General features: G+C 39.4%; 1 protein-coding gene across 8 annotated transcripts in view; it reads right to left on the bottom strand.

Moving 5' to 3' along the window:
- DLG2 (discs large MAGUK scaffold protein 2) overlaps window positions 1–19,666 on the bottom strand; it is a 994,479-nt gene that overhangs the window by 377,620 nt on the left and 597,193 nt on the right. For all 8 annotated transcript variants that reach the window (XM_063394414.1, XM_063394410.1, XM_063394417.1 and 5 more), the window contains one exon: window positions 7,844–7,897. In XM_063394414.1, the coding sequence (XP_063250484.1) occupies window positions 7,844–7,897 (54 nt within the window). The remainder of the gene's footprint in view (window positions 1–7,843; window positions 7,898–19,666) is intronic.

The following is a 19,666-nucleotide window of genomic DNA, read 5'->3' as shown; positions in this document are numbered from 1 at the left end:
TCAACAGAAGCAGCATATTTGTTATGCTGTCACACTAAAATCCATTTAGGTCATCAGATAGCAGAATGAAAACTTTTCTATTTTTGCATATTTAAGGGGATCTGTTTTATATTAGTTCATTAGTTTGGTATTCTGAAGAACGTTCTTCACTAATGATCACAAAATATTTTATAAACATTATTTAAATCAAGTCTGTCAATACTGCTATTATAAAAGAAAGATGTCTTATGCCACTGCAGAAACAATGACATGCAGAATACAGCAGTGTTTGCCAGGGCAAAAAACACTGCTGTGAAACAATTCAAGGGCCAAAAGAGACAAACCAAGCCAATGCAGCTTTTAAGGACTAGCACAGAGCTCTGCCAGCTTTAGCTTTTCCATTGTAATGCACATTAATGACAGGCTGAAAGATGAGTATAAATAATAAACAAAACTGCAGATTAACAATCTGGAAAAATATAAATCAATAGAGATAATAAGTTGTGTAATCTGACTTTCAAGACTATGATCAAACTAATTAAGAAAGAAGCAACAAATTTATTCTGAGGAATCAATGAAAAAATATATCTACATCTACATGATGATATTTTTATATATTTCAATAAAATAGTAATTAAAAAATCCAAACTTCATGAGTTTCCTACTTTTGTAAAAATTCAGATCCTATCCTTTTAGATCAAAATTTCTTTTTAGTCTTCTGTTACCACTGTCCTCAAAAATTTTCTCATCATCCACAGTCATTGTTGCCAAGCCCCACACAACTGCTTACTCCCCTACCAGCAGGATCAGGGAGAGAATTGGAATAGTCAGAGGCAGAAAACTTGTGAGTTGAGATAAAGACAGTTTGATAGGAAAAGCAAAAGCCACACACACAAGCAATGCAAAACAAGGAGCTAAATCCCTGCCTCCCATGGCCAGGCAGGTGTCCAGCCATCTCCAGGAGAGCAGGGCCCCATCACGTGTCAATGTGACTTGGGAAGACACACTCCATTACCCTGAAAGTCCCTCCCTCCCTCCTTCTTCCCCCCACTTTATACACTGAGCATGATGTCATATCATCTGGAATATCTCTTTGGTCAGCTGGGATCACCTGTCCTGGCTGTGCTCTCCCATGCACCCCCCACTCTCTCACCAGTGTGGCAGCAAAAAAGCAGAGAAGGCCTTGGCTCTGTGTGAGCCCTGCTCAGCAGTAACAGAATCACCCCTGTATTAGCAACCCCTGTGTTCAGCACACATCCAAAACAGCCTCATACCAGCCACTGTGAAGAAAGTTAACTCTACCCCAGCCAAAACCAGCTCAGTCATATATGACATTTAATATTAGTTACTTAATGACATGCTTTATTTAAAAATATAGAAGGCCACCTACCCCCTCCAATTTACTTAGGTCTAGCAAGCACCTACATTCTTATTATCCAATAAAAGCCTTTAGAGCACTGACTGTGCTCAGAAATTCAAAATTTTCCTCATTCTTTTTACAGTCAGGTGTGGCAATGTGCTCCCACCCCAACCTGCCTTTTATACTCCATAGTAACTCTTACTCAGGTAATAACCCTAAGTGGTGATCAGCCATGGATGTATCTGGTCCTGATGGCTGAATCTGGTTCCAGCTGGACTGGGGGGACACAGATAACAGTATGATAGCCAACATTTGGGCAATACACCCAGCTAAAAAGACTGCTGGTCAATCCAACTTGAGGCAAATTTGGAATAAACTAGCATCTGTAGTCAGTAAGCAAGTATGACTATGACTCTATCCTCTTACTCCACGAAAAGCAGCCAGCCCAAGGCCTGCTGGGCTCTCCTGCATGGCACTGGGCTGCACACCAGGATCTCCTCTTGAGCAGGAACGCTCTCAAGGTTACAAGAGTCCTTATTACATCAGACGGCTGGTAAGTGGATTGGGCATAAGCACACTGAAACTTGGCCATCTTTCAGGAAGGATGATTTAAGATTGAGCTGCCCAGGGAGGTGGTTGAGTCACTGTCCCCGGAGGTGTTTAGGAAAAGACTAGATGTGGCATTTAGTGCTATGGTCTAGCTGACATTGTGGTTTGATCACAGGTTGCACTTGATGATCTCAGAGACCTTTTCCAACCTAATTGATTCTGTGACTGTGAATATATAATCCTTTAGACATCACCCACTGGCCAAGGCTGAGACTAAGTCTGGATCCAGCCGCCCCTGAACTACCCTCTGAAAGGAAGTTTGGAACATGGTGAAGTCCTTTCTGAACCTCATGGCTCAATGGGAAGACCCCCCACAATTCTGTCACAGTAAATGCTCAAGTATACGTGTTAATTCTTGTTAAACCACTGCTGCATTTAGCACTGAACTTCTCTTACATCAATAAAACATAGTTTCTTCTCACTTGAGAGTGAAGTGCCTGATTCCATCCACAACATCAGAACAGGAAGAATTCATTTTTATTTTCAGCCTTTGTTTAAGCTTTTATGTGCGTCCTTCTAATGTGCTAAATCTAGGTGCAGTAGCTAAATGGCTAATTAAATAAGGGAGGAAAGCTGGAAGTTTTGCTGAACTCCCCATTCTGGCATCATCCTGGCCCCCTCACTCTCCGGAGCAGGGAGCGTCACAGCCAGGAGGGGCTGAGGTCGCAGTGTCCCCAAGCGGGGATGCACCAGAACAGCTGCACAGCCCTCTCTGTGGCCACACGCAGGCAAGTGTAAAACAGCACAAAGATTCGACTACAGCTCATGAAAACATAACCTACATAGTCTGAAAACTACTTCTTCAGGACATGTCTTGAATGTGTCTTCAAAGAACTCAGCATAGGCAGTACAGTTAGCAAATCAAACCAATAATAGCATAACAATAACTCATAATAAAAGAGTAGTAATAAAAAAATAATTTGAAAGAACAATGTGAAACTGAAGAAATATGAGGAATTCATTGTGACTGAAAGGCAAATTGAGTACATGTTTCTTAGATCTTACTGCTTTGACAAGATGATGGAGGAAGAGAACAACCACAGTACTTCAGTGAACTTTTCTTAGTTTTTTGATGATGAAAAGAAAAATAAAAATCCATCATAAGATAAATAGAAAGGCTCCCTTCAATTTCTAGAAGTGATACAGCAAAGACAGCCTTATAGCTACTTTTAACTGAACTATGCAGCTTTTTGGAAATGAAAAAATAAATAAATAAGTCATATTCTGTGCAACAGAGAAAATGAGATGATTCATATGTTATCAAATTAATGCTTCTCATTATACAAAGAGATCTAAAACTTACAGCCAAAGAATAGAGAACAAACAAACACCCACAAATGTTTAATTGTGCTTAAAATGTCACAGAATAATTCGTTTTGTACCATCGAAGCTTCCTATCAAATTTATTCCCACGTCCAAAGCTTGGTGAGCCAAAGTTTTCAGACCACTGAACCTAGAAGAAAACTTAATTAACTGTTTCTTCTGTTATTCGCTGCAGGCCCAAATTATAAGGAATAACACTCACTATAATAGAATAAGGCCTTTTCTTTTATCTCGTCTAAGAAAAGCCTACTGATGAAAACCAGTCACACAAAGGATGATTTTTTTTTCCAAACTATTGAGTTGAAAGGTTTGAAGAATGTCAACAGTTGCAAAATGTTTAATTATGTGATTTTAAATCATTAGAGGGTTAATGAGACAAAATCACTCAGTTTGCCAGTTGTATACCAACTGTAAAAAGGAAATTTCTTTCAGGTGGACCAGTGCAAAGATGACATGTGAACATGCTTTGTGAATGCTGACTATCACTGTGAGGAGTCTCTCCCAAAACCAGGAATTTTTGGAGGAAGATGGCAGAGAGGATGAGCAGAGCTGTTAATGAACTGGAAATGCATTGAGGGTACAGCCCATAAGACGAAACAACGACAAAGGTTGTGCCACCAGTCTAATGAAATCATGAAAAGTGTCTACCTGGTGGGTAGCAACACTAAAACCAGCCTGACCTTATTTAGAGATCTATCAGGTTATGAGTTGTGGCTAGTAATTACAGAAAAAAAATACCATTTTGATTCACCAAAATTGGAAAATCCACGCCTGTTCCAGTGCTTAATTTTGGAAATAATTTCTACATGGTATAAAATGAATTAATTATCTTTTTATGGTAAATCCAATGAAAATTACCATTATTTAAGAAAAGAGATTCATAAAAGAAAAACACATTTTATATTTTTTTAAGCAGCACTTTTTTTTTGCAAACATGTGAGTGGATGCATTAACCAGTTGTCATGAAAAGTATCTTAGAAAATCCCAACAGTCAGAAACCAAAAGTTATTATGTCAAACATTTTCCTCAGACGTATCACTTGCTTATGTATTCCCTTGCCTTTTAATTCTATTCAACAATTTGATTTAGAAATGGTGCTCAGATTTGTGGAAGGCAAACTCAATCTAAAGAATTCAAGGACAACCCTTTAAGACTACAGAAAGGGAGTAAGAAAAGAAAAAAAGAATGTGAACATCAGAAACATGGCCCAATTAAGAGGAACTGAAAAATCCTTGTTCTTCCCATCCAGTCTTCCTGGATTCCAAGTGTACTTTAGCTGAAATGGGAGCTGAAAAACAGGGATGAGTAGCAGGAATCTAAGATCACTAGAGCCCCAAAGAACAGCACTTCTGGGTGTCTTGAACACTCTACAGTTCTGAGAGAGAATCAGCATCTTACACCACAGCTGCTTTTAGCTTTGGACAGAAAAAATAATCATTTAACTTGGATTCCCTGATCCATAAAGCAAATTTTTCTCAGAGTGTTAGATGTTTATTTTATGGCAACTAAAAATCAGTAGAGCCTTTCAGAAGTGCAAATACCTAGATAGTTAACTCTAAGGATACTTATACACTCACCAAAGATGTTCCTAGGCACTTACAGTCTTCCCCCAGGCATGTCTGGAAGTCCTAACAGTGCTGAAAATGCAGCTGCTTTGACACATGTTCAAGTTCCAAAATCATAATTAAATCTAGCTTTTTGTTATCTCTGAACTGACCTCATCCAGAAAAAAATATTTTAGAGCATATCTGCTAAATTACATTTCCTGTAAAATAAATTACATGATGATGGCTGCACTATCATACACTTAACTCATCCAGTTTGGAAGATTTGTCTCTGTATTTCCAAATATTCAAAAGAGAGACAAACCTCCCCTGACACCCCATGATGCTAAAGGCTGTATTACAGGACCCACACAATACTCTAGGCTGTACTGGGCTTTGCTGGGATGGGGTTTAATCTCCATAGTAGCCTGTGTGGAGCAGTAATTCAATGTGTGGCTGAAACAATATTGATACACCAGCATTTTGGTAATTGCTGAAGAGCTTGCACAGCATCAAGGCTTTTTCTCCTTTCAATTTTACCCTTCCTGTCCCAGTAGCAAGTTGGTTGGAGATGGGTACAGGGATTGGAGGGGACCTAGCCAGGAGAGATGACCCCACATGACCAAAGGAACATTCCATATCATATGGTGTTCTGCAACGAAAGCTCAGGGAAAGGAGGAGCAAGGAAGAACATTCATGGTTATGACATTTGTCTTCCCAACTAACTGCTACACAGGATGAAGCCTTGCTTTCCAGGAAGGGCTAAACATCTGCCCGCTGAAGTAGTGAATGAATTTCATCTTTTGCTTTACCTGCACATGCAGCATTTGCTTTCCCTATTTAACTCATTATCTTCATATACAACTCTGCTTTTATATCTCCTGTTTTATTCCTGACCCACAACAGAGAGGCATGAGAAGAGTGTTTGGCTATTTGCCAGAGTCAATCCACCACGTGCTGTCACTAAATCTGTGTTGGGAAGGATCCCTGGACCAGGAGGGGATGCACACGGAAGCAAACACCGATCTGACCCAGTGACTGCAGCATCTCCCTTGCAGAGGAAATATAACATGAAACCAAACTAAATTAAACTGCATTACTCCTGAGAGCAAGAAAGAAAACACAGGTGTCCCAGCCCACTCTCTCAAACATAAGTTTGGAGGAAGAGGCCATTTGTTCATGGCTTGTTTTTTTGTCTCATTTCAGAGACTGTTCAAGCATACAAATCCTGAGCAGAAGGAAACGCCCATTTGTAAAGCAGAGACCCAAAGTTCTGTGGGGCCCTGTGGTGGTGTGGCTCAGCAGGCAGGTCAAGGTGAAGCGTTTCTTAGTGTCTAGGGTTAAATAAGTCCCTCTGTGGTGGTGCTGCTGTGTCCCATATCTAACAAAGAACTCTTCCCAGGCTGGGAAGAGCAAGGTGACCAATTCAGAGTTGTCCATTTCTACAATAAATACCTTCTGTTTATTTATCCAGCTCACATCATGTGTTGGAGACTGAAACAGCCCACAGGCACTTCTCAGCCTAATGTCAACATTTCTCTTGAATGTGTTTGGTCATTTGTTCTTTATTACTTAAGAGAAAGGAACTTTAGTACAGAAGTGACATTAAAGTGTGTAAGTATTGATAGGATGTGTTAAGGGAATAAATCATATTGACTGAGCATCTTGTCACTAGTGTAATTGCATCTGTATTTAGGAATTCTAACACCGTAGCTGCAGAGGATCCTGGGCACAGGTCCAGTGCTGAAAATGAGAACTGGGGCTCACAGTGTCCCTTTTGCAAGACTAGAGAACACGAAGTGTAAAATGTCTCATCAAAATACAGGAGAAAAGCCAGACAGACCTATTGAAAGTGATACCACAGCAGATGGTTTTGATGTTAGGATGGAAAACTGAGACAGAAATGATAGGAAGCCTTTTAAAAAAGCTGCATGCAAATGAAGAGAGAAATTCTATTTAACTTTTTCACCCTTCTCAATAGTTCATATTCCTATCAAGGGACTTAATTCTTTTCTGCTTTAGAGCACTGTCATTCTTCTAAATTGCTCTTGGCTGTGATCTTTACCTGTGCTCTGCACTATAATTTCTAAGTTCTATGAATTGTCAGTAACAAACTGGCCAGAACAACCCCTATTAAACTTCCTCATCAACAGTCTTCTGAAAAACAAAACCCAGCCACATGATTGGTATAGGTAGAGAAATAATTAGGCTTATGCATTGGTATCATAAGAAACAGATGTGGACAAAACGCGACAGATGAGAGACATTAATTAGGAGCTTCAAAAAGATAACTAAGATGATGCAAGAAGAAAGATTAGATACTGGCTGGCTAGCTTTGTGCTACTTGTTTTTCTTTCCTCCAATCATTTAAGCCTGTTACTCTCTGTGATGAGTTTGCTTTGTGCTTTTCTATGTCCTTTATCTTCAACTAGAGTCGATTTTATGGTCTAAATGACAATAATAACAAATCTTGTAGAAAAACCAGATTTTAAAAAAATCGAATAAAAATGCATTTATTTAAGGATAATCTGTTTCCTAGAAGTCTTAAAAAAGAAGAGACAGTAATAGGAAAATATTAAGTCAATTCATTTGAGGTACTATTTATCAAGAGCAATTTCCATCAACAGGATAGACAAACAAATGAAGGGATGTTGCACCATTTTAGTATGCACTGTGCACCCAGGTATCTTTCTATTAAGCTAGCAGGGTGTGCATGGCTCTAAAAGGAAGTACTCATGTCACCAGTAAGGATGACAGCCTTAATGAAATCACTTTTCTTTTTTTCAAAGAAAGGCTTGTTTTAGTAAACAAAACCTACAAATTGTGTGTATATAATATGCTATGATTCACCTGGGTGCATTTGTGATTCCCAATTTCTTTTCCTAGAAAAAAAATTACTGTGTAACTGTAAGAGAAATTATTAATTGCATGATTTGTTTATAAGATAACTTCTATGCAATACCAAACAGAATTTCTGTGTGAAAATAAACCAACTCTACATATTTATAAAAAAACTCTTAATACTTACATAAGGGATTGTGTCCAAGGTGTCTGTGTTGACAATTATAGGGGCAGGGCTTGCCTGAAAGAAAAAAAGAAGAAAAAGAGAAAATAAATTTAAAGATCTGAAATTCATTAATATTGAAACACCCATACTGATACATTGAGTTAGAAGTCTAAAAACCTGTTTTCCTGTTGAATTCAAATCATCCAACATGACACAACTGTGGGTATTGCTCAATCAAGGATGAAGGAAGTAGATCCTCAGCCTCCAAACCACAGCTCACTGTGGTCTTTCTTTTTAATTTCTTCAGGCTTTGGACCACATCCCAAATACTTATTATCCAGTTGTTCATTTTTTAATAGAACTGTAAGAAACCTGATGTATTTGGCTCTCAATTAGGAGAGGTTGAGGTTGAGGGTTTCAGCTTCCCTACCTGACAAGCCACCTTTCGTGTTTGAACTAGGATGATTAACTGATCTTGACAGAGGATAAACATTTAATGTTTACACTACTTAGCAATATTGCATAGATATATGTATAACCACAAATACTATGATATTTATGTCAAAAGTATATAATTGGCATGGTTCATATACACTCAGCTAGGGTTCAGACTGAAATACAGACCAGGTTAAAAAGACTTGTGCATCTGCAAAACTGCTCAACCGGATCTCTAATTTCTTCATGAAGCTCATATCCAGGCTAGTTTCCAACCACCTGAACCTCTTGCTCTTCCCATTCTGGGATTCAGTGGTATTGACCCAATGCCAAGCTCTGATATGACCCAGCTGCCCAAAGCTGGCTAAGACTCTGGAGAAAACCAGAAAGTTGTGAGAATGTGTAAGCCAGAGGCAAGCACCATGAGTAAAATGTCAAACTGAGCCAGGACTGCAGAGACGAGATTGTTAAAAACTCAAGGACTCAGAGGATCAACAAGTGTAGTACAAGAAGTGATGCAAGGCACCCCTTCTCAGCCTTTAGTGCCTACCTGGGCAGCAAGACTCTTCAGACACTGTACAGGGCTGATGGAAACACTAATGCTTAGCACAGCAGCTCACTAGTTCTGTTCATCTACACTGTCTATTGGTCACTGAATGACTGCACTTCCAACTCGTACGGACTGCTGGGTCTCTTTGTGCATGGCAGGCATGAACACGGCACTGCTGAAAACACTGATCCTATTTCTGTCGTCAAATATTTACTGTGGGATTTCAAAACCTAGGTAACAACCCAAATTAAGAATGTGATGTTAGGGCAGTAATTCAAATAACGTGAGAATAACACTGGGGGCTTTTTTCCCCAGTTTATGTACAGTCATTAAAGGATAATTCTGTCTCCAAAGAAATTTTGTTACTGGACAAAAGCTACTGCTGATTAATGCCATAATTTCTGCACAACGGTGTATGCCGTGAATTAAAATGAAATGCATACAATTTGGTGTGTCTGCATTTTGTGGCATAGACCAGTTGTCATGGTAAGGTATTATTAGATATTAAAATGCTTAGTATTTGGAAAGACATTATATGCCCATACCCTGTTATTCTCATTGTGTCCCAAAACACTGGACACACTGAAATGATAGGTAAAAGCTGAAGGCCATATATGATTATAATACTTTTAGCTTTAGGCATATGGAATATACCAACAGTTGCATTATCACTGAAGCTAAAACAAATCATTTCCTTTTTAGAATCCTAGTCTTTATTTGCATTAATATTTAGCTCAATATATTTAAAAAGTGCTACCTTTACTACAGGAAGAATAAGCTTGGGCATTTTCTACAGTATTGATTTTATCTCCTTTTTTATTTTTACCTACTGTGTTGCTCTATTACCAGCTACAAAGTTTGTAATTTGCAGAATAAAAGCATCTTTCCACAGATTTAAAAAACAGTACCTACTAAAATAACAAAAATCTTTCAGAAGTCATTTTCCAAAGTGTTTCTCCAAATCTCTTTAATCTACTGAAAAACAAAGCCTTTTATCAGATTTTCCTGAAGGAAAGCTAAAGAAATCAGAACCAAATGTGAGAACACTTGGGACTGGACAGAGTACTCCTGGTGCAGTCTGCCCAGGCTGGTGGTGCAGCCCAGTTTTCATTGCCCCTGACTGCTGCAGTGGCTGACAAACATACGGCTTGTTCTCATCTCTGCCCAGACTGTGCCTGGCTGGGACTGCTCCATGTTTTATTCTGTCATGGGGAACTCCTGTATGTTTCCATTGACATTTGAGAGGTTCCTCTCATCCCACTTCTCCTTCCTGTTGATATTCCTCTGAAGAGCAGGGAGCAGTGCAGTGTGTGCTCTGCTCTTCCCAGTCTGGTGCTATCTCAAACCTTGCTGACAGTGCTCTCTGTATAATCATTCTGGTTATTAATGAAGATGTTAGACAGCATTAGCACCTCTGTCAACTCTGTATGAGCACCACAAGTAACTTGCCATCAGGAACTGAACTCTGAACTGCTGACCACTGCTCTTTGGGTCTGGTGGTCCAGCCAGTGTCCCACTTCTAGTACACCTTCCATTTAGTTTCTATCTCATTTGGCCATGAAAGAGAATTTGTGTGGGAAACCTTGCTAAAATCCAGGCAAATGACACCTACTGATTTTCCTTCATCCACAGAGCTAGCGGATTTCTCATCACAGAAAGATGTTAGGTTGGCATGGTAAAATCCAAACATTTGTAAGCATTTTAAAATTGACCTCCCTCTTTTTAATCACCTCCCTCTGTCCTTCATGAGCCCTGACAAAATGTTCTGGAAGCACAAACGATGGACTCACCACGATGCTTCAATTTTTTCGCTCCCTACCTAATCTGTTGGAGCATGAATCCCCCTGGGCCAAATCCACACAGGCCCAGGAGTGCCCAGAAATGTGAGGATTGAATTAGAACCTTCAGAAAAACTAAAATATATAAATCCACAGAGACATGAGGTAGAAATGCTAGTTTAGTTTTAAATAAATAGAGGATTTTTAAGTGGCTTAAACAAGTAAGAGACAGAAGTAGCTAGAAAGAAAAGGACCTAAAACCTTAAAGGACTTAAAACCCAGTAGCTTTGCCTTTTGCAATGACAGATAAATTCTAGAAATAATGAAAATGTAACCTTGCTAAACATACCTAGGTGGATAGAATAGAATAGATAGAATTATATGCACAAAATTTGTGTAAGAATTTATGAAAATTGTTGCACGTCAATTTTAGCTTAGGATAGGTCCAATACTTTTGTAGAGAGTTTGTGTTTAAACTGGATTGGCTAAAAATAGAATGAAATGCACTGAGAATGTTAGAGCACACGTAAGACTCACAGAAACACCGATGCCGCTGTTGTTGCTACTGTTGCAAGCACTACTGAACACAGATTAAGAGTGCTGTGGCTGCTGCTTCTGCTTGGGACTTAGAAACTTTATGTTAGAAGGCTTCTGCATACTGCTGTGGACTCTAATAACTTTGTATTATAACTCCAATAACTTTCTAATAACTTCATGGGACTGATTTAATGATGCAGTAAAGGAGTTTGCTTTTTACAACTACCCATCACCATAGCATTCAAAGAAGATGCCCCGAAAACTTGACACTAGTCCCCATCCCTGGGTTTTATCACTTGGTCCACAGCAAAAGTCTGATCATTTAAAGCTGCTCCTTTGAATGATGTGATCCTTTCCTGACTGGCCCTGCTATAGAGCCTGTACAGAATTAGTTTTCAAGCCACTTTATCACTCAGGGTTCATTTCAACGCTGTGCTTACTGTATTCTTTACGGGTTGGAAAAACTAAACTAAACTATCAAACTGATGATTTTCTGCAACTGGAGCATTTATCCTGTTCAGACAGATGGTCATGAAAAAATTCACAGCACAATAGTTCAGATGGATGGAGTGACTATAAGCAGTCACTCACAACTAATATCATCAGTGCATTTGGCGTTTCTGTTCCTCCTGTTCATATCTGTGCATGTGATTCTGTGTGTGTGTGTGGGGGGACAGTTACTTAGTTAGCTTCTTGTTACAACTTGTCTTTTTAGTTGGTTGGGGTTTTTGGGGGGAGGCAGTATTTGTTGTCTTGGGATTTTTTTAAATAAGAAACATGATTTAATACAAACATTTTGCTCCCATCTCTCTGATATATGGTAATTTGAAGAATACTAACCTCCTGAGCTGCAAAATTGCATTAAAGTGCAGGAAATGGAGATTATTTCATTAGCTGGGACCTGTTTGTAGCTCACGCTTTAAAGTAGGAGACTTCAATTATGCGAAGTTGAGAAGACAGTTTGCAATCACTGGAGAGAGCCCTAAATGTAGTGCTAGCCATGGAGTACACAATGGCATCAAAACAGTCCTGTAACCACAGTGAAATTACTGAAGGGGTAGGATGAGCATCAACAAGGAGTCAAAGATTTTACTTTCCAAAAAGAATGAGTCTTGAAAACACTGGTTCACCAAATTCTCAAAGATGATACTCGGGTATATCCGTAAGCCTAATGGAGAACATTGACAAATCTATGAACCGGGATCCATCCACAGTACTCCCAACTCTGCATAAATTAACAAACACAAGCAAAAAACCACGTCTAGATTGTCTTGAGAATGTCTGCGTAGACTGCCTTTGAGACAGCACTGCCTCTTATCTTTCAATCTGTATACCCACACAGATGTATATAGTCTTTACCTAGGCTTGAGACTGGGTGAGAAGAAATACCTTTCTGGAAAATAATGGCTTTATTCCTAACTCTGCACTTTGACCTCCTCTGTAGTCTTACCCAATACACTGAATTACATTTTACCAAATAAATTACATTTTACCAGCTTTTCCCAGATGCAAAATAAAACCAAACCAGTCACCAGAAGTTTGAATATTACTGAGTGCAGTGAATTGAGTAGTCCTGTTTTCCCCATTCCTCACTCACTTCCCTCTCTATCCCAACCCCTACCTATACATTAAGGATTATACTAAGCTGACAGTGTACTGTGCAGTCAGACTTACAGCTCCTGCTCCCTGCATGGACCTTTCTCCTACCCTTGACTGGAAGCTTTCAGCTGAGGCCTCTCTGTGCTTTGAAAAAAGGCATCACACTGACAGCTGCAGTGACAGATTGGCACGGCTGAGACAAAACTTGAATAGCTTTGGGGAAAAAATGGAAGATATTTTTTATTCTTCTTCATAAAGGACTTGAGCATAACACACTTTGCTTCCCCAAATAAATACAAGATTGTTCTGCTTGCAGTACATCAGACAGTCTAGCTGCTTTTCTGCCAAAAGCATAACTTAGAAGCGAGAGAGTCAAAGCACTTGAAGCCAGTAGAAACAGAACAAAAAGGCACATGGTCTAGTTCATGAACAATTACTCTGCTACCAAATTCTCTACAAGTATGGCATGACTCACACCTCTCAGACAAGGTGAGCTTTCCCCCTACCATGACTGCTAGCATTTTCCTGGTTGACTGGTTTTGGTCACACTACTCACAGTTTTAGAGACTATCCATATCATACTGGGCTGCTTTCTCCATCATTCCTAAGTCCTTGTTTTAACTGTTCCTACTATGCAGGACTATATTCAGCACCAGACCACAAAATCACAAGCACAGTTATGTGGCCACTACTTTATAAATCATAAGCACAGCACATTACTTCTTCAGAAAACACAGCCAAGTATGCCATCATTTTCAAATTCTCCACCTATGCTTATTCGTACCTGCGATTTTAATTTCACAGAATCAGTGAGGTTGGTAATGGCCTCTAGGATCAAGTCCAACCAATAATCCAGCACTGCCAGGTTCACCCCTACACCAGGTCCCTAAGCACCCACCTAACTGGTTTTTGAACATTTTTAGGTACAGTGATTCCACTGCTTCCCTGAGCAGCCTGTTCCAAGGCTTGATCACCCCTTCAGTGAACACTTTTTCCTAATATCCAATCTCAACCTCCTCTTGTGCAACTTGAGGTTGTTAGAAATCTCTATGACTTTTCTTGTTAAGGAATCACCATCATTATTTACATTGTTCCATTTAATCAAACTCAAAATAAGGAGGCGGTGAAACTGAGAATAATACAAGAGTGCATGTATTACCATTTTAAAAGTAAGTTGAGTTGTCAGTGGCTTATTGCCGTCTTGTGCAGACAATGAATTCTGGACTGTATATCAGAGTTAAAGCCTCATCCTTCCAGGCAGTCAGCCCCAAACTCTGAAACATTCTCTGGAATATACATTTATAGTTTTGTATTACTTCAAAATGTTAGCATTTTGTGCCTTAATAATACAAACTAGAGCAGTCTCTATATTTGTACATGAATAGGGCATGCTGCATTTCCCAGATACAGAGTGTAAGAGAGTTTAAGGCCTTAAGAAAGTAATACTGAATTCGTTTAAATTCCTGTTTTCAGGAGTTTCACAATTGCAAGAAACAGATTTACATTTGCGCACAATGGCAAGAAAGACTAAATGACAATTCAGATGTCAAAACAGTAATTCTCTTCATGCTGAGGCCTCAAGATCACAGAACACACAGCACCCTTTGTCGTATTTACCACTGAATTATGAACTGAAAGACTATGAACGATAAAAAGTAATTTCATTGCTATTAATCAGAAAATGTAAAAGATAAAAAACCTTTTTGCACATCTAAATAATGATTTTGCAGCAAACAATCCTACCTCTGCTCTGAGACATAAAACAGAAGTCAAAACTAGCTTTGCTTGCAGGCTGCAGCTGCCATGAAAGAAAGAAAATGCCTCAGGAAATCCTCAAGACCACTCCCTGTGTATATAATGCAACCTCATATAAAGCCATTTAGTTTAAATGTAAATTGTGCTTTTCAAAGGAGGTGCTTTATTTGCGGACTTGGAGTCTTACATTCTTTTTACCTAATCCGTAGGAATAACTTCCTATTCAAAACTGTATGATTTGCATTATTAAGAAACCCATTACCCACACACAAGGAAAATCTAACATTTCTGTGGATTCAGAGGCTATCAGAGGCAATGACAAGAAAGCATCTACTTTACAGCTGTTGAAGTTTCCCCTGTAATGATCTTACCTGTTAGCAGATTGAAATAGCAACGATTAATAAAACAGGTAGTTTTTCCCCAATATAAGATCCAATGAAGGACATAGAAATACCAATGGGAGAAGCTCTCTGGCCACTGGAACACTCCAGGGAAGTGGTCACAGCACCAAGCCTGGCAGAGTTCAAGAAGTGTTTGGAAAATGCACTCAGGTACATGGTGTGACTCCTGGGGATGTCCTGTGCAAGGCCAGGAGTTGGACTCGATGATCCTTGTGAGTACCCTCCAACTCAGGATATGCTGTGACTGTGTGCTAATACACATGAATGCACACAGACTCAAAATAGACCAGAAGAAAACCATGCACCCAGATCTTAGTTTGACCTAGCTGTGTGCTTTATTTTTTTTTTCCAGCCTCAGTGTGCACAAACATAGAACTCCTTCCAGCGAGAGAAAAACAAAATTAAAGCAAAATTGCAGCTACTTCTTTCATGAAATCCTAGAATCACTTATGCTGGAAAAGAGTTCTAAGGTCATAGAGTCCAAATGCTAACCCAGCACTGCCACACCCACCACTAAACCATGTCCCAGGTCTCACATCTACAAATACTGTCACACTTTCTCCAAAGGCTGAGCAGGGCCAGAGGAAAAAACAAATGCATGTGTTTTCCCAGCACAAGCAATGGAGGGGATGGATCTGGACTGCACTTGCAACCTAATTATGGTATCATCTCATATTTGGCTTTTCCTCCTTTCTTTCCAAAGTCAAGGCTGCCTTACCCACCATATGGCTTTTTATTTTTAAATTCATGGTACACTAAGCTTAGAAATAAGTTACCCAGTGCCTCATTCTGTTACCTTTCTGTATCATGAAAAACCTGAAATTTGTGTAACATTCCTGCATGGGGTTATAAAAACCCCCCTCAAAAACACAGAAAGAAATGGACTAAAAATTATGATGAAGGTGAAGAGGACAAAAAGAAAGAGAATGCAAAACTAAATGTGAAATAGGTGAGTTACTTTAACAAAATTCAGTATCTGTTTAAGAGGTTTATCAGAACATAAATACTAAAGAATGAAAGATCTGCTTTCAGATTAATCTGTTACACTGAGCACTGTAAACAGGAGCCCAGAAAGAATGGAATCAGTGCCAAAGAGTGCTCATCTCTGTTAGCAAGGGCAGATGTCACCAAGACTTACTGCAGCCACAGTTCAGACTCTCCATAGAGAAAAAAGAATAAGAAATACACAAGTTTTAGAGTTTTGGAAAGGTTCTAATAGCACAAATAGCAAAATCACCAACTATCTTGTTTTGGCACCGAAGTGGCCATGGGGAGACCTGGGAATTACTGTGGTCCATAAAATGCATAAAATTAACTCACTGATTCTGGACAAGTATGTACAGAGGCAGAGGCAAAGCTATTTTGCCAAATGCTTTCACTGAATGTGTACACATTTAAGTATATAGGAAGAACTTAAAGAAACAAACTTGATTTTGAGTATCTGCAATAAACTGCAAATTCAAGTCGGTCTGTACTGGAACAAAGAATGTTTTGATTTTTACGTCAGTGGAAGTAAACTTCTACCCTAACATCCTCTGGAAAAGTTTTAACTGATGTCCCAGAGTGCCCCTTTATGTCCCAGAATCTCTAAGTGATGAAAAAAATTAACTAAATAATTCCAAATATATCACTCACCCGACAGTTTGTTTCAAACCCTAAATCACTGCTGGACCACTGCACTCACAGTTCATCAGTTTAAAAGATAAACATCCATGTGTGAAGTGCAGCTATCCAGGGCTCAGGGGGAATCAGCTCTCTTACATGGTTTAGCTTTGTGTGGCATGAAATGCATTTCTCAGTGGAGATGCTCCATTAAATAAATTACAACTGTTTGGTACTTTGCTATAGGGTTTGCCAACCATTTTTAAATCTCAGTTTTCTTACTGATGTCCTTCTGCCTGACAACCTGAGTGCTTTGTGGGTGACTTGCAGGATAGCAACTGGCAACTGCCAGAACTGCCAGTTTTTCCATAATTTTACAGGTTGCAGCACCCAGCAGGAACACCACAAGCTGCTGAGCTTAGCCAGGGCTCTCCATGTGATCCTCTGTAATGCCATAAGGTTGTCACTGATTAAAGAGGCGTTTCCCTTTAGAATGACACAGTCTTGATGTAGGACAGAGAGTGGAAATATGCAAAAGCCATTCTCTTTTTGGATTTTAGGACCAATTTCCCAGACAGTTTAAAAATTTTGCACAGAGAAGAAAGATCAGTCCAATTTCCAAACTTTACACATTGTTATTCCTCACTCTGCTACATTCAAGTGTCTCGTTTAAGGAGTGCTGAAGCATGAATATTGTGTCTCTTCTGCCTGCCTTCTGCTCCTTACTGGATGGAAACAGCAAGGGAGCAGTCACTGCACGGGAGGCTGCTGAGAGGAGAAGCCAGGGCTGCCCTACCCTGGATACAGGTGGTTCCAGCCAGTGTCACACCAGGCCTCCCAACCAGGGCAGGAGAAACAAGTAATAAGGAAAAAAGGGTGAGAAAAAGGAGCAGCAAAGAGAAACAAGCATGTCCTGACCCTGACTCCAACCCCACGTGTGAGGGACACCAAGTTCCTGGTCTGCCTAAAGGTACTGAGTGGGACCTGAAGTGATGGCTAGAGGAGGAGAGGTGTCCAGAGTGAAGATGAACCTCAAAATGAGGCATTTCCCTTAGTTTGAGTTTGTCATCTTTGTTTCTCAATATCCAACTCAATAATTAAATGTTTATATAAACTGGCAAGAAAGTTAAATTCCGTAAGTCCAACCTGCTTTGCCTTCAAAACACTGATTATTCTGAAATTTCACTGTAGAACAGGTATTTGTTCAGCACCTTTTATTTAGTCATTCTATTTTCCGAAAAACCTACAAATCAAGTATTGGAGGTGAGATTGGACCAGCAGAAGAAAGCAAAAGAGCAGTCTTTGGTTATGAAAGCAAATGTCGAGTGCACAGTGTATCCTGTGCAGATGTGAACTCACTTGAGCCGGGCTCTGAAGGGAACACTGACTTGTGGCTCTGTTTGTACAATAGGCCCAAGCTAAGAAAACTGCCCTTCCATAAGATGAATGTAGCAGAGTAGGAGAAACAACAAATCATAAAATCGTGGAATGGTTTAAGTTGGAAAGGACCTTTGAAGCTCATCCAGCCCCAAGCCCCTGTGATAAGTAGGGTCATCTTCAACTCCATCAAGTTACTCAGAGCCCCATCCAACCTGACCTTGAATGTTTTCAGGGATAGGACATTCACCAACTCTCTTGAGCACCTGTGCTGATATTTTACCACCATCACTGTGAAACATCTTTTCCTTCTATCTAATCTAACTCAATCATCTTGCAACATAAAACCATTAGCCCTTATCCTGTCACAGAAGGTCCTGTTAAAAAGTGTCTTTCACTTAGACCCCTCCAAGCACTGCAAGGCCACAATAAATCTCTCAACAAAGTGTAAGCAGTACCGTGGCCACAAGGAAAGTTGTCATGCAAAAATGGGAACACATAAATTAGCAACTGATTAAACATACGTATTTACACCCTTATAGATCCTCTATAAAGAGGCACTTTCCGTGGAGAAAGCAAGCTACTTCTTCTCACATGCTCTATTAAAATGCATTGCTGTTGACCTCTCAATTCTTAGAAATAACATTAAGCAAAAAATCTCAAAACACAAAATCAACACGGCACCATAGGATAGGAGAAAATGAAACAATGTAAAAGGACTGAATTTGAGAAGTACAGCGTCACAAAAGACACTCCATGATATGTCATTGCTTAAGTAAACAAAGTGCCAAGGGCCATTATAAGTCTGAAGCACAATGGAAATGACTGGAGAGTACAGCAAAATCAACATTCTTTCAAAGGAGCTGAGGAGCTGCACCGAACCTTAAAAATCCACCTTACTCAAAACTACAGGCCTGGAAAAAAAGAAGGCAATTCCCCTTGAGAAATGTTACTGCGAAAAGCATCCTTGTGAAGATGAAAAAAATAGACTGTGGGTGCTAATACGTGGATAGGACCTATTATGGTCCTATTACGGCTGCAAATAGGACTAAAAAACAAACTTAAAATGGACTAAAAGCAAAAGGAAGAAATAAAAAAATAACTCTTTGATGTTGTTAATGATGCTGAAAAGTACTTCATATCAGGAAAATTATACTTGCCTGTTTTTCAATCAATATTTTGCTATTTTTACCATGGGAATATTTTTCAGTTTCATGCCAAGTGCAGCCAAGTAGATTTTATCCACAGCTACAACTACATGGCAAATTCAACAGTCTCAAGTATAGAGCAGAGAGGCTGACGCTTTGTTGCCTAAAACTCCTTTGTATGAACTTAGGTTAGCACTGAAATGAGTACTGTAGGCAGTACTCACATTCTGACAGATGGGTGATGCGACCTATGCGGTCTTTCCCCATCTTTATATTTCAGCATTCTGTCATTTCTCAACAGTGTTGTTTTGGCTAGAACTGGATGCAGAAACTCTGAGTAAGAAAATATTGTATTAAACTGAATTAAAATAGGTGGGAACAGTGACTGATCTAGCAAGTAACATGGCCCTTTTTCCTCAGGACACAAGCACAAAAAGTAATACAAGGCAGCACTTTGAAACACGACTGTTCGTGGGTTATAGGATATCTTTTAGTTTCAAAATATATTTTCTGCTTTGTAAAACATGAACATTTAGGATGCTGTTTTTTGTGTACATTATTAGTAGTGACCTGGAAAGGACTGAGAAAGTTCTGCACTCTCTGAATTTACTGTGGGAATGTATATAATAAAAGCCACTTATCCCACAAAAATGGAACAACTT

Source organism: Prinia subflava, chromosome 3 (assembly GCF_021018805.1).
Source record: "Prinia subflava isolate CZ2003 ecotype Zambia chromosome 3, Cam_Psub_1.2, whole genome shotgun sequence".
NCBI lineage: Eukaryota > Metazoa > Chordata > Aves > Passeriformes > Cisticolidae > Prinia > Prinia subflava.
Note: the sequence above shows the minus strand (reverse complement) of the source record. Positions and strands in the feature narration are given on the sequence as shown.